This window comes from Corvus cornix, chromosome Z (assembly GCF_000738735.6).
Source record: "Corvus cornix cornix isolate S_Up_H32 chromosome Z, ASM73873v5, whole genome shotgun sequence".
NCBI classification, from domain to species: domain Eukaryota; kingdom Metazoa; phylum Chordata; class Aves; order Passeriformes; family Corvidae; genus Corvus; species Corvus cornix.
The window spans coordinates 56577021-56591503 of record NC_046357.1 but is presented as its reverse complement, the minus strand read 5'-3'; the positions used below and the strand labels follow the sequence as shown (position 1 = coordinate 56591503).

The 14483-nt window shown below is 37.8% G+C and overlaps 1 protein-coding gene across 3 annotated transcripts in view; it reads left to right on the top strand.

Annotated features, from left to right (window-relative positions):
- FOCAD (focadhesin) overlaps window positions 1-14483 on the top strand; it is a 96596-nt gene that overhangs the window by 77681 nt on the left and 4432 nt on the right. For all 3 annotated transcript variants that reach the window (XM_039566936.1, XM_039566935.1, XM_039566937.1), the window contains 12 exons: window positions 1082-1229; window positions 3153-3272; window positions 4160-4282; window positions 5116-5193; window positions 5571-5642; window positions 5810-5912; window positions 7034-7114; window positions 8170-8298; window positions 9290-9405; window positions 10654-10914; window positions 11532-11621; window positions 13098-13275. In XM_039566936.1, coding sequence (XP_039422870.1) covers window positions 1082-1229; window positions 3153-3272; window positions 4160-4282; window positions 5116-5193; window positions 5571-5642; window positions 5810-5912; window positions 7034-7114; window positions 8170-8298; window positions 9290-9405; window positions 10654-10914; window positions 11532-11621; window positions 13098-13275 — 1499 coding nt within the window. The remainder of the gene's footprint in view (window positions 1-1081; window positions 1230-3152; window positions 3273-4159; window positions 4283-5115; window positions 5194-5570; window positions 5643-5809; window positions 5913-7033; window positions 7115-8169; window positions 8299-9289; window positions 9406-10653; window positions 10915-11531; window positions 11622-13097; window positions 13276-14483) is intronic.

The following is a 14483-nucleotide window of genomic DNA, read 5'->3' as shown; positions in this document are numbered from 1 at the left end:
GCTCTTCGCATTTTTAAGTTGGATTGGAGAAGCTTAGGAGAATGCCTAAGATCCTAGCCATGTTCATTTGACTGCTCACTGCTTGCTACAAGCAGTGTCAGGGAGATGTGCAAGGGGGAAAAAAATCATCTCCAGATAAGAGCTGTTTCTTTGAGCTATTGTGGATGTGTGCCAGTGAAAGATCACCTTCAGAGCAGTAAGCGTCTCCTGTGCTTCAGTATCTCATGATGGAAGCCAGAACTGTTTGGAAGTTTTCTGACAAAAGTGATAACTTGGAACGTGTTATGGGAGCACACATGCAGAATTTAGGAAGAGATCTTTAGTCCAGAATGGAATTTCTGATAAAATCTGAAAAAGAGGCGGAGACTGTGGAGATGTTTGTGCCAGCTGCCCCATTAAATTATGTCCTTTGAACCTATGTTCTGGTTGCAATTTTAAGTATCCTCAGCATCAGTTGGTTACGCTGGATATGTCTGCCCTGATGAAGCTGCTCCACTGTTGCATGTGCAAATTTTAGTACATATGGGTTAGAATGCACACCTGACCATTCCTCTTATGAATGCAGGTGCATAGCTTCGTCTCTCTACAGCCATCTTAGGTGCTCTCTGGCTTAATCACTAGTTTCATTACTTTTGCAAATGGAACAACTGTTGTAGGAGCCTGACAGCACCAGATCCTAATACACCCAGTGAACCTGCAGTTAGTATGTTTAACTGGGATTTCCAAGTTTGTACTATCAGGACAAATCACACGTAGAAGTTTGGATCATACTTCCTTCATACTAGTTGATGGTGCTTGTTATTGGCACTATTGGTTCTTCAGAGGCAGAAGGAATAATGAGGCTGTATGTGTAGGACTCATTATTTAAATACACATTTTATTCTTATGCTCTTCTTTCATCCGGTGTTTCCTGAAGAGGATGTGTGAAATAAAAAGCATTTGTAAAATTGACTGTGGTAATAAATTACCAGGCAAGGCCAAGAGGTCTTCTTGCCTGCAAACCTTGTTGGGGTTTAAAGGGAGTTCAGAGCAGCCAAAGCTGCTTAATCCTTAATCCTTTCTCTTTTGTTTTCTCTTAAAGCACTGGATGTATTTTAGGAGTAGGACTTGTTCTTTCATTTATGAGTCACAGTAGCCAAACAGAATCACGAGTGCATGTTTCCGCTTCATTGCGAAAACTCTGCAAATACCTGGACAGCAGTGAGGACCAAAGCAGAGGAGTCCAGGAGGTACGACCTATTTTATCACAAATTTTAAATCTTCCTTTTACTTTGTTGCCTCCCTTTAATATCTATAGTCTCTTTACTGAAGCTTTCTATCTGTAGTACTGGAAGGCTTGATTCTATTTTTTTTTCACAATATATAGGTTTGTGTCTGCTGGAAAAAAAAAGTGACAGTAACAACAATAGTAAGAATAGAATAATGTGTAATGCTGCACAGATGTTAAGAAACTGCCTGAAAAGATAACAGACCTGATCCTTTAAAGGTCTTCTTTAATTCCTTAACCCCAGATTAAACTGTTGAAAGTTGGATCTTGAGTAACTATGGATATGGGTCTCTTACATACAATTGTTTACTGCTCGTCTGATCTACTAGAAAGCAGACAACAAGTTACTCTGAGAGAGAACTTAAATGCTAATACTTCCTCCTTCAGTATGCCTTCTGTATACTTCTTTGGAAGTTGGTGTCACTAGCTAATGTGAATTTTGTATTTGTGCATGCTGCTGCAGCCCCATTTACTGTTCTCTTTATGTTTTGAACACTTAAACTGAGCTCTGCTAAGTTTGAGCATGCATTTCAGTGGGGTTTTTTCCAGGTTTTTTTTCCTGTAAGTTTTGACATGGTCCATGCACTTGTCTTGGACCATGTACTTGCCTGTAACTCGGCTGAGGTAAAACCTGAGAATGAAAACTGATGAAATTGGAATAGTTTTCAACAGAAAACAAAAATCAGAACAAGCAGATGTTTTGCACGAGAAAAGCAACCCTGTCTGTACATGATGTATGTAAGCCTGCAGCAGCTGAGCAGTTAGTTGCATAATCCTGGTTTTCCTCAGGAAGTTAGTATAGATTGATAGTATTATTCTTTTCCCCCTGTTGGTAGTGTTCTGAAAGCTCTTTATTAAATGTCTTCTTCGATGGAGTTTAATTTTTTGGCAGTACATATGTGTTGGGGATTAGCCTTTTGCAGTTTATGGTTCATGCATCAAAATTACTTACAGCTATGAAATAATTTATCTGTCCCCAGAGATCTTCAAGTGCATGGTTAAAATTAAACTGAGTTCAGTACAGCAACTTCTGAGATAAAAGGCAGCAGCTGTTTAACATCATGAGATAGTTTGGGATGAGAAGCAAAACCTACCCATTTCAATTAAAATCTCTGTAAGGATTTGTACAGTTGAGTAAAACTTGGCCAGCACTCTAGGATGAATGCTACTATATGAGATGCACAAGAGGCTCTTTCAGAGCTGTAAATAACTTGGATATAACCCTTTACTTGAGAAGTAATTTTGGCCTGATGCAGCAAGAGGTACAATGTGCACATTACTTGCTACAGGTCAAATTGTTGTCAATCCTGCACAGTAGGTGGGTGCTCTCTGCTTGCCTTATAGTCATGTGTTGTTCTGCTGCTTAACTTTGGTACAAAGGAGGTTAAAGAGTTGGCACACTTGGCTTGTTGCTAGTTCAGACTTCACTTCCTTATTCTCTGTGACTAAGGCAGAAGAACAGAAAAGCGGTGTTGCTGGTGAATCCTTCTGGAAGGACAGGAGGCTGGTGTTGTGGCCTATGCCACAACAGTGAGACGCTGTTCTACATGCTTATTTTCTGGCCTGGTCGACCTGCTTGTAGTCCTGATGGGAGCACAGCATGCTCAGTATGCTTACATAAATAATGATCAGATACTGTTTTGAGAGAATAGCTACATTTGTGTGGAAGGTCAGGAGTTTGACCTCTGCAAAATCAGAAGTACTTCCAAGCTTTAGTTGTGTTTGTTTAACATTATTAGCATCAATGAAGAACCTTTCAGAGAGGGAATAAACATCTGAAAGTATTAATTGAAAATGTTATGCCTTTTTTGTCATGCTGGTGCATTATTCAGTGTGACCATTGCTACAGTGAGCTTAATTAGACACTAACTAAATTTTTTTTCAGGTACTTGCCTATTCTGTGGCCTGTTCCTGTGTCTCCGCTTTCAGTGTTGGAATCATAGAAGCAGCTGAGGCTGAAAAGGCCATGAGCAAGCTACGGACCTTAGCAGAAAATAATCAGCAGGTAATAATTCTGTATTTGGGCTTTGCTTCAGTTCTCTTTTTATCTATTTAATATTGGATAGTGCTTTACCCAGACTGTAATTCAAGACAATTATATTGATCTACTTTCATCATTAACTAATATTGAATGTATTGTGCATACTGTGCAATTACTAAGACTCCCACTTTATTCATTAATGTGTGTAGTGATTACCAGACAGCAAAATAAAAGCAAGTTGTATGTGTTTGATTGCATTTAGAAGAGAAATTGTTATATTTGGTGCCTTTAGTCCCTGTGTCCTGCCATTTTTAGTTTCTTTTACAGCATATTTCTATAAATTCTTTTTCTTGGTGGGAAAATACATCAACTGTTCTCTTCTGAGTTTTTGGTTTCCCTTAGCCTCCAGACAATGCATCAAAACCATAGCCACAGCTTCCTCCAGGTGTATGTTTCATCCCTGTTGTTGAGGTACCCCTCAAATTGCCAAAAATAATCTCAGTATTTTAGTGCAAGTTCTTTTCTGGTTAATGTTTGCCAGGAAATGAAGGAGCCGGCAAGGCAACCATTTTGAATCAAAGCCTGCTATTACACTAATCAACTGTTCAGAATGTTTATCTCAAAAATAGGAAGTCAGAGCTAATTACCTGTGCTAGAGCTTTTTATCTTCATATCTACGAAAATCTGAAACTAAGGCTCGATGTTCCAAAGATTTAATCTCAGAAAGTCCCATGTCACTTGACATGAGAAAACACCTGAAATAAGAAAGTAGCTGGTATTCTAGACAAAGACATAACTTCTAATTGTTGGGAAATAATAAATATCTAAGTAATGTTTCAATAATAAATATGTAAAAGAATATAGAATCCTTTGTAAGATCTGTTTTTTAATAAATTCTTTTCGCCTTACAGACCTACAGTTTTGCTTTAGCTTTAGGTGCAATGGTACATGGATTGTCAGCTTATGGTCATGGGAAAGCTGAAGACCTGAGTAACAGACTAATGCCAGCCTGGATAAAAATTGTGCTTGCAGAGGTAAAGGAGTTTGAATTCATATCCTGGGTTTTTTACTTGTTCTGTTGTTTTATTTTTTTGCATGGGTGGGGGTAGAGGAGGGTGGGGAAGGGGTGGTGTGCAGTTTAAAATTAACAGTAGGGACATAATTTTCCTCGCTTCTGCAGGAGTGATGCTAGAAAAAGTTACGACTATCTGAATGTGCTGTTTAATTGATATTTGGAAGCAAGAGTATAACTTTGGGCTGTTTGCTAAAGGGAAAAGAATCCCTGTTTCTCTTCTACCTGAATAATTTATGAGAAATGCTTATCTCAAAGAGGTCTTAATTTGGACATTTTTACTAATTTGGAACATTGTCCAAGGATAAAGTCTAGATTTTTAAGTGAAAATGTCTTGTGAAATTAGGTGCTGCTTGTCAAAACTAGAGTAAAAGAAGGGTTATTACAGTGCCTTAGTTATAATCATTTCAATTTATCTAGAAAAGTTAGGTGTTTCTAATCAAATTCTAAACTTAGACATAAAGATTGCAGCTGAAGGTAATTATCAGGTTTTGAGTTGAATTGCACTGGTATATTTTGTGAAATACAGATTGTGCTAGGGAAAAAAGTGATTTGTCAATCCATGATGTTTTCATATTTAGAGGAGTGAGGAGGAAGCTCCATATAAAGCTTTCATTCACCAAGAGAGGGATTAATGTTATATACCATGCTGGAGTCTGACCTGAAAAGGCTGTTGGGATTAGAGGTGTACTAGTGATAGTAGTCATGGTTTTTAAGTTGGAAGAAACAAGCATTTTGTCCTACAGTAGTGTTGTGTCATCACATTGACTCCCTGGTCTTGAATTATGCTTCCAGGGTTCTCCAACAATGGAGCGTCTGGCTGCTGTCAGTGGCCTGGTTGCACTGGTGGGCTCTGAAGGAGGCATGATACAGGTGAGAATATGCAAGCAAATGGTACCTTAATCTCATGGAGAAATTTGGCTAGAAGGCAAGCATCCTCCCCATTGCTACAGCAATGACTGTAAACCAGGGCATCACATTTTTGTAATAATTCATTTTGGGTACATACCAAGTAATATTGAATTGCAGTCCATAAAATGGCGTCTCTTCTGTTTTGCCATAGTATGGCCCATGTGCAATGCCACTGGGGAAAAGTTAACAGCCATTTAAGCTTTCTTCTTTTCTCTCTCCCACTCCCCAGAGAAAGGCATCGGTGAAAATGTAATCTGTCTTTTCAGAATTTGTTCTCTGTTTGTTGCTTCTTTTTTTCCCTCTTAGAAAAGTCACCTTTCTTTCTTCTTCTCTGGCAGCTGAAATCTGAGAGCATTCAGTCCTCACACTTTCAAAGTAAGCTGAATGAAGTGATCAGAGCCCTTACACAGGTAAGAAGGTAGCCTCTGTTTCCTCCTTTGGATAATGGACTAGCATACCTTCACACCTTGCACAAGCAAGCCAAATCTGCTTGAAGGAAACTACATAGCATTTGTATCCAGCTTGAATGAGGCAGTGTAGGGAAATTTGTCTAACTAGTGGTTTATTGTCTCAACAGATTATTAGTTTCTCAGAGCAAATTGGTCTTCAGACAAATGCAACAAGACTTCTGGGACGTCTTCACATGTCCTGTTTGTCTTCTACCCAGAACAGGGCATCTGGTAAGATGCTTTATTACTGCTGCTTAAAGAACATGTAGAAATAGCACATCACTAGAAGGACAGCAAGGGACACATTAGATAATACAGGTTAGACATTGAAGACCTATGAAGTGACATGACAGCCTTTGAATTGGAGATCTCATGGTCCTGTGTGCCTAAAGTTTGGAACATGAAGTAGGAATCAGTGTACTGAATAGGATCCCCCACATCTGCCTTTACTTTCAGTATCAAAGTAAGGTTCTAAATTGTTCTGGTCAAACTTGTATATTGCTTCTTTATTTTTTTATAGGATAAACTGTAAAGAGGTTTTACAGTTCATATGGCACGTGTATTTGACACCTACTCTGTGCCTTTTAGAACTGATTGATCTACTATTTGTTTTAGCACTTCCCACTGTACAAAAAAATAAGTACTTAAAAATTAGTCCATAACAAGAAAAAGATGACTTTCTAGAAGTATTTTTCTAGAAGAGATCTCTGTTTAGCTGAAATAAAGAAACTAGTGTTCTGTGCCCTTTCGGGGCAGCTGATACACCACTAACTTCAACTGTTGTTTCAATTTTCATTGGTAAAATAAAGGCAGGATTACATCATTAGTAAAATACCAATAATAAGCACAAACTAATGAAGTTGAAGCTGTTCACTTTTGTGTGAACTAAACTGGGAACCAAAAATACAAAATGTAGATGAACGTTACTGAGAACAAAATTCTCAAAGTTTCTGATTTTATGTATGCCTGCATGCATGCATGCGTGCCTAAGGTTAGATAGATACGGAATGTCTCTGCTGTATTAAACTTCGTAAAATTTTGAAGCTCTCCCTTTCAAAGCCCAGCTTGCAGTGCCCAGTATATTTTTAAAGAAGTTCTTATCCCTGGCTTTTCAGTTGATCTGTGAATTTGTTTTTTCAGGTCTGGCACCTCTCACCACCAGAAATGTTTAGCTTGCCTTAAAGGTGAAAAGGCCAATATATCTATCAATCTTGTGGTCTAAATACTCTGAGTCACCTACAGAATCAGTTAGCTCAAACACAGCTCACTTTGGCCTTTAAATTTACACTGGAGCAGAAGGTTATAATTTTTGCTGATGTTTTAGAATATAAGCAGTCTTTTTATCTTCACAGTTCCTCCAGATTTTAGCTACTTACCTGTAAACAGCTTTATCAGAGCAGCCATTGACTTTGTCATTGAAAGCGGAAAGAAAGGTAAGAAAAGATCAAACTACAGTATTCCTCTGGGAAATTTGTTATGGCTGTAAAAGGTGTCCCTAAAGACTTGCTTTTATTTGCTAGGGGAACTTTTCTAAGTACTAATTTGGCCTTCACTAATGTGAGGTATTTAAAATAAAAATTTAGTTACTCTCAAAAAGATAAGGTAGTATTGTGTAGTTAGTACTTTAGTTTTCTCCACCAAATTTCTGACTTTTAAAACCTTTTCCCCTTCCCTCTCTCTTGGTGAGATAATGTTTCTTCCCTGTAAGAATGAAAGTCAAATCACTTTAAGTGTTAGCTTGTATGGTCAGTTCATATTCCATCATCAAACTGACGTTATGCTGCCCCTTATTTTAGTGATGCTAGGTTAAGATTCTCTGTAACAGAGTGGTATTCTAACAGATTACTGCTGTGATAGATACAAAGAAGCCTGAATAAAGTATGGTCTTACATGAGGAAGCCTGATAAACGATAGGTGTCTTGGAGTAAAGTCTTAAGGAAGATAGAGAGAGAGGATTACTCCTATGTGGAGCTAAGTGAGCTCACAGCTGTCTATAAAGAAAGTTTTGCTTAAATTGGAGGTAAAAATGGCCATGTTTTGATCCTAGGAGGACTGGGTTAACTTATGTTAATGTAACACAGTATGTAGCAAAGGTTAGCATTAGCACTTGCCTGACTGTTCTTTTGGCCTGCACCTACAAGGTGAGGAAGGAAAGCAGTGTCAGAAAACTGTGCTGTTCTCCCAAGAAATGCAAAAATACTACCTTACTAAGTGCGGAATATCTGTAATTAACTTGTAAATTGACTCAAGAACAAAGGACCAGAAAGTTTCTATTTGTTAGTAACAAAAAGCCATTTTTGATAGGAGATTAAAAATGTAACTGTTGATTATAAATGAGATGGCTAATTTTCAGATGCAGAAAGAAGTAACAGTGATTTTATAACACTTCCCAGTTCTTTACGACAGCTTGAACTACAGTACAGTGTTAGCTATTTTTTGCTGAGCTGTTCAGCCAAATATGTGTGTCTGACTAAATCTTCTGTTGTAGGCCCTGAATCTGTCCCAGCTGAGCTGGTGAAAGTAGCACTGGCACCCATTGCGTTAGTTGGAGAAAGCCATCAGTATCCACCTGTAAACTGGGCATCCATTCTTTCTCCTTTGATGAGGCTGGACTTTGGTAAGAGTAATAGTTTCCTATTAAGACTTTTGTATTCGTCACAAGAGTTCTTTACTAATGCAGCTTTCACAAACTTTGGAGCCCTCTTCAGGACTTGAAGTTAGTGCAGTGGTTAAAGTTTTATTATGCTTTCAAGACTGACTTTTTAGTGTTTGCAAGTATATAGTTGTGATCACCATGTGGACATTGTTTTAACTGAAGAAAAACTAAAGAAGATCAAAGCTGAGAAGTTCCCTAAAATGTTGGTGAAAGTGGCCTGAATATTTCATTTGAACTATTTACATAAGAGCCCATCATGAAACTCAACTAATTGTATCCTGTTTTCAGTACCTGCTAAATGCTTGGTCCAGTGCCCATATCAGAGGCTGTGTGCAGCTTTTTCACATATTTGAGCTATTTGACTGTTCATCTAGCTATCACTAGTTTGAAGTACACTTTCTACTAAATTACACTGGGTGATAATTTTCAAAATAATGGAAAAACTTTCCTGTACTGAGGTCTGCAGTTCTTGTGAAGACCTGAAACTTGTTAAATGTCTGCAGGATTTTTTTATTCCCGCTTTTCACTTAGGTGTCTTACTTTTGTAAATCAGGGAATTTGCAGAGGAAACAGTATGTTTGTTTTGTGGCTGGTTTTAGCATCTTAGTCCAGGAATATTGACTCATTTTTCCTTCTGTGGATTAAATCTTATCTTTATTTGGCAAGGAGGGGTTTTTTTTAATTTTTACTTTTCTTAGCATTCCCACAATTTTGTTCCTGAGTGAATTGAAATAACTTAAACAAATGCTGAGATTTCTTGCTGAAAATGCCTGAATGGGAAGAGGAGTCTTCTAACATGTACGTGTTAAAAGCTTTAAGTAGTGTTTTTAGAAAAATAAGTTGTAATGTAGTGCTCTAGTAGAACATTAACCCTCCTTTATTTTATGAGTTGGGGACAAATTTAAAGGGAAAATAATTTCTTTATAATTTAGTTTGTTTTTTTCTGTTTTAGGTGATGAGGTAAAAAATCTCTGCCTTCAGCTGGCTGTGACGCAGGCCCAGTCATCTCAAAATGCAGCAATGCTTTTGGGGATGTGGGTGGCACCTCCCCTTATCTACAGTCTCAGTGTACGTATGACAGAAAACTTGTGGGAGCTCAGTGCCTCTTTCATATAATATTCCTCAGTGACAATGTTTAGGGTGTCTCACCAGAAAAGGATTACTGGTTCAGAATTCATCAGAAATACCATTCAGGGAGCATTTATAGTGAGAGAAAGGTTATTCTGGGGCCTTGAAATTCAAAGCAGACTTAAGACCTGCTACACTTATTTTACTTTACTGCTTAAGACCTTTTTCCTCTCTCTCATTTCATGCTATAGCTCTGATAACCTGCAGACATAAGGCATCACATGTAGGGAGAAAAATTATCTTTTATTATACCAGCTGATAGTCTCAAAAAAAAGGTCCACTCTAATCTGTCCAAAAGCTTACCTACTTTTTCTAGCAAGGTCTCTTGATCTAGCTAACTAGTAAAAAAAGTTATGTCTTGAAAATCTTGCCTTAATTTTGTAGATACCCAGCAGACTAGCCTACAGCATAATCAAATTTGGGCTTATCCTTCATTGCTGTTCTGTTCTTCTGGAATTAAAATGTGGATTCCATGGTACAGTATGTAAAACTCCCTGAATCCCACAGAACACTTGACTGCACATTTCGGTCATTTTATACAAGTTCAGGAGCAGATTCTTTGACAATTCTCAGAAAATTAATGGTTTCTGTGATCTCTTAATGGAGTGGTTTTGTTTTTAATTCATTAGTCTTAGATATGCAAACATTTGCTGGCAATTTTAAGATACATAATTTGTAAGGTACCAAAAAAAAGATTTTATTTCTGACTACCACTTTTCCAGCTGCAGTGGGAATTTGAGGTCACAAAAATGAGGTGAGCCACAGAGTATGTAACTCTGCATTTCGTACAGGTTATTAATTCTTCTTCACAGCTAGCAACATTAATGATGCTATGGCTACCATACTTCTGTCCTTGACTGTCTAGACAGTCTGTATGCTTTATGTAGGAATGCAGTGGGTACCATGTAATAAAATTGCTCTGTCCGTACAGAGATGTGATGTTTAGGGTTCACTGAAAGTAAGTTCTTCAATTTATAATGAAAACATAATATTGACATGTTTCAATTAACTCTTTTTAATTCAAGCAATTCATCAAAAAAGGGAAAAAGGAAAGAACTGAGAAATATTTATGACTTTCAGTGCTTTTATAAGTGGTGTTTGAGCCACTTCTTTTATAGTTTTATCCAACAGTAGTTCAAGGTCAGTGAAGAACTAGAATTTGAAACAGCAAAAATTTTTCCTTTTCAGATGAAAACTCAGAAATACCTCTTCATGTCCCTCTCCCTGTGGATGCAACATGTTGCAGAAGACAAACTGCAGTCTTTTACAGAAGTGTTTCTGATACAACAATTTGAAGTGAAGAAGCGCACAAAAAGCCCAGAAATTTGCCAGTGTGTTCTACAGGGGCTCATCCAGGCAATGAAACTTCCCAACCCTGCCCAGTTTTGCTGGAGCTTTTTGTGTCGGGCTGTGGAGAAAATATATGAGCTTCTTCCAAATGAGGTTCAGGTAAGGAGTAAGTATGAGGTGTATGAACACTGTAGCTAGATATTTTTAATGATGGTAAGTCCCATCTTTTTGCACTGATGCATCAGATTCAAAACATGAATTAGATATACAGTTTTTAAGATAATGGTTAAAATAGCGGCATAATTTCAATTTAAGTTACTTTTGGTTATTTTAGAATATGACATTGTGAAACCTATCTAAAGTACACTCCTCCCTCATAAATGATTCGGTAGTGGGAAAGTACAGTATTAGTACTGAAATAAATGTAATTGAAAGAGAAGAGGTGAACAGTGAGAAGGCGCCTTTTTTTCCCACAGAGGATTCAGCTTCTCACAGTGATTTAAAGAAACTATTTAGCTACAGAAAATACCTCCAAGGAAAGGCACTTTTCTGATAAAACAAACTCTTTGAAAGTGTTCAAATAACATTATTCTTATAGATTGAAGTACATTAAATTCCCCAGCAAATACAGAATTTCTAAAATAGATTAAGTAAAGTGAGGCCAGAGGATAGATTAATTATTCATCATTATCATGAACAAGTTCCTAAACTCACCAATTTTGATGATGAAAGCTGGAAATAGACATTTAGACATGCATTTACTTTTCTGTTTCCAGAGAGTTGAACTGGAGATGTATATCGATGTAGCAAGATGTATCTCAGAAATGGCTGATTCAGAGATCGATCGCATTGTCCAGATCTCCAAGGTAATTACATTTTATCTCTGGTCTTTTATCACCAAATCATGTGAAACAAGCAACCTTTTCATTTTTATTGTCACCAGACTGTTTTAGCTCATTGGGAGCAGGGAGCATTTAATTGTTTTATCTGACATGTAGGTAAGAATGTTCTGGATTTAATCTGCAGGCAGCAGAGAGAAGCAGAAGTGGTAAGAATCCATATCCCAAACTTTCTCAAAGCAACTGAATTTCTCATGGTTTCACCTGGGAGCTTTAAACTGGAGAGTCTTAAGTAACTTGGTCAGGTGGTTGGCCTCTTCTCCCAGGCAACCAGTCCCAGACAGGACGAGAGGGCAGAGTCTTAAGTTGCGCCTTGAGAGGTTTAGGCTGGACATTAGGAAGAAGTTCTTCACAGAAAGGGTGATTAGACATTGGAATGGGGGCTGCCCAGGGAGGTGGTGGAGACACTGTCCCTGGAGGTGTTTAAGTAAAGACTGGATGTGGCACTCAGTGCCATGGTCTAGTTGACATAGTAGTGTTCAATCACAGGTTGGACTTGATGATCTCAGAGGTTTTTTCCAACCTAACTGATTCTGTGAAGTTCCTTCTGTTAGCAGAACAGGAATGGCGTGAAGCAGAGTGGCATTATATCTTCTAAAGCCCAGACCAATGGTGCAAACAGCAGACCATAGTCCTCTTTGGTTCATATAACCACCTGCTTGAAATTGGACTGTAAATGCATCCTGGTGACTAGCTATCCTTGAACTGGTGGATCTGTGCTCCTGTTAAAAACGTAAAATAATTGACTGAAAAACCTTTCTTTCTTGACTTTGTGTTGTTCTATATTTACATTCACACTCAGAATGTTTCCTGGTGGACAAGATGACTGAGGATGATAATGGAATAAAAAAACTTTCATCTTGTAGCTCACCAGTGGAATCAATTAGCAGTGGAATTCTTAGCAGCTGAAATGCTAAGGAAATGACTTGTGTAGAAGAGCTTGATGTTTTCAGATCAAGCTTTTAAAAACAAACATCTGTGACGTAAAGCTCCCTGTTCTGTTTGCTATCAGACTCAGTAGAGAATTAAGCATTCAAATAGGTTGTGGAAGCTGAACTGTCATTTCCTTATATTTTTTAGTTCTAATTTCACACTGGAAAACATTATTTAAGAAAACCTCTTTTTGTCACTACACTGTATCTGTCTTGCAAGAAGACTTCAGTCTCCAGAACTGTCAAGCTGGTTCATTCCATTTCAAAGGGGAATGTAAAATTTAAAGCAGTATGAAAACAAGCTGTACTGAGTTACACTTCGCTGAACTATTTTGAACAGTGTAAAGTTCAAGTAATATGGACAGTCTTCTGTTTAATATGTCTTGAGGAAAACTGAGCCTAATAGTTATTCAAAGAGTTTTTTACTTTTTTTAAAAAGAGAAATGCAGAATTTACTGTTCCCACAAGAAACGTACATTTCAATTTAACATGTTTTTTGTTGCATTTGCAGAACAATATAGAGAAGGCCATGTTCGTGAAAGTGTATTTAGTTTCTCAAGGCAGATTGTCTCTGATGAACTTGAGTGCCATGATTGATACTGTGGCTGGATATCACCAGAAAGAAAATATTTTATGGATGCTCTTGCATAGTTTCTATCATGCTCGTATTGTGAGACATGAAAATACAGGTAAGATAAGGTTTAAAGAAAAATCAACAATGCAATCAACAGGTATTTATGAATCTACACTGATTCTTTTAAAATAATTTTAAGATGGTTTAATCTAAGTGTTTCCTAATTTTTCCACATTAGAAACTACTGTTTCCAGAATTCTCGTATTATTCAAATACTTTTATCACACATTGCTTTTATGTTTTTCTCCAGTTACTTATTTTTCTGTGGTCCAGCTATAAGTTATTTGTCTCATCAAGGTGGTTTACAGACCAGGTTTTAACTAGATCTGTCTCCCCCTCTTTTTAGGGTAGTGTTACAAATGTACATAGTACATCAGAGACTTCTAATAGTGCAACTCTGCTAACCTTCTGACCTAAAATCTGACTTACTGGTATGTGACACAGAAGGTGGGGGGATGTTCCCATGAGACTGGCTGAACTAGGGAGATAACTTCCTTTCCTGAACTCCTTGCACTGATTTAACATAGGAAATAAATTTCCCTTTTTTCGTCTTCATAACTAGACCAGATAGTCGTCTGGTAGGTTAATGATTTGGGCTGGCTCAGCTATGGGTCTGATAGAGCATAGGGCCTGATGCAAGAGAAGTCGGAGAATCACACGGGAAGATAAGGAAGGAAGAAACAAGAACAGAAAGAGGCAAGAATGAGGTCTCATTTTCATGGCAGAAGGGTCTTTGTCTGCCTGTGTTCACTGAACAACTTCAAAGCATTATATTGCCAGATGCCTTAGCTGCCAGCTGTGTTTGAAGAACTTCAAAGAGTAGTGAGTTTTAATTGAGTGAAGTAAGAGTTCTTCGGGTAAAAGAGGAGACAGCATAAAAAGACACTTGTAAAGATTACATGAAAACAGTAATGTGTGAAGTAACGTGGTCTCGGTGGTGAACATCGTTATTAGTTTGTAGGAGATAGAACAGATTATGGACAGCAGAACGTGAATCAATGAAATGTCTTCCATCCTTGAGATGAATTGAGGGCTGAGTTTATTTGCCTTGACTGTATTTTACTGACCCTCTCAATACTCTAGGACCATTTTCACAGTACTCCACACAGTACACAGAGGGAGGCTTTAGTATTCTGTAGCAGTCTTATGTGCAGACTTGGTTAGTGGGTCCTGCAGGCTGCCATTAGGTGAAATAATTCTCACTCAGCTTTTATTTCTTCTGTGTGTTCAATGTGTTGCCTGCATTATAAGCAAAGTTTCTGT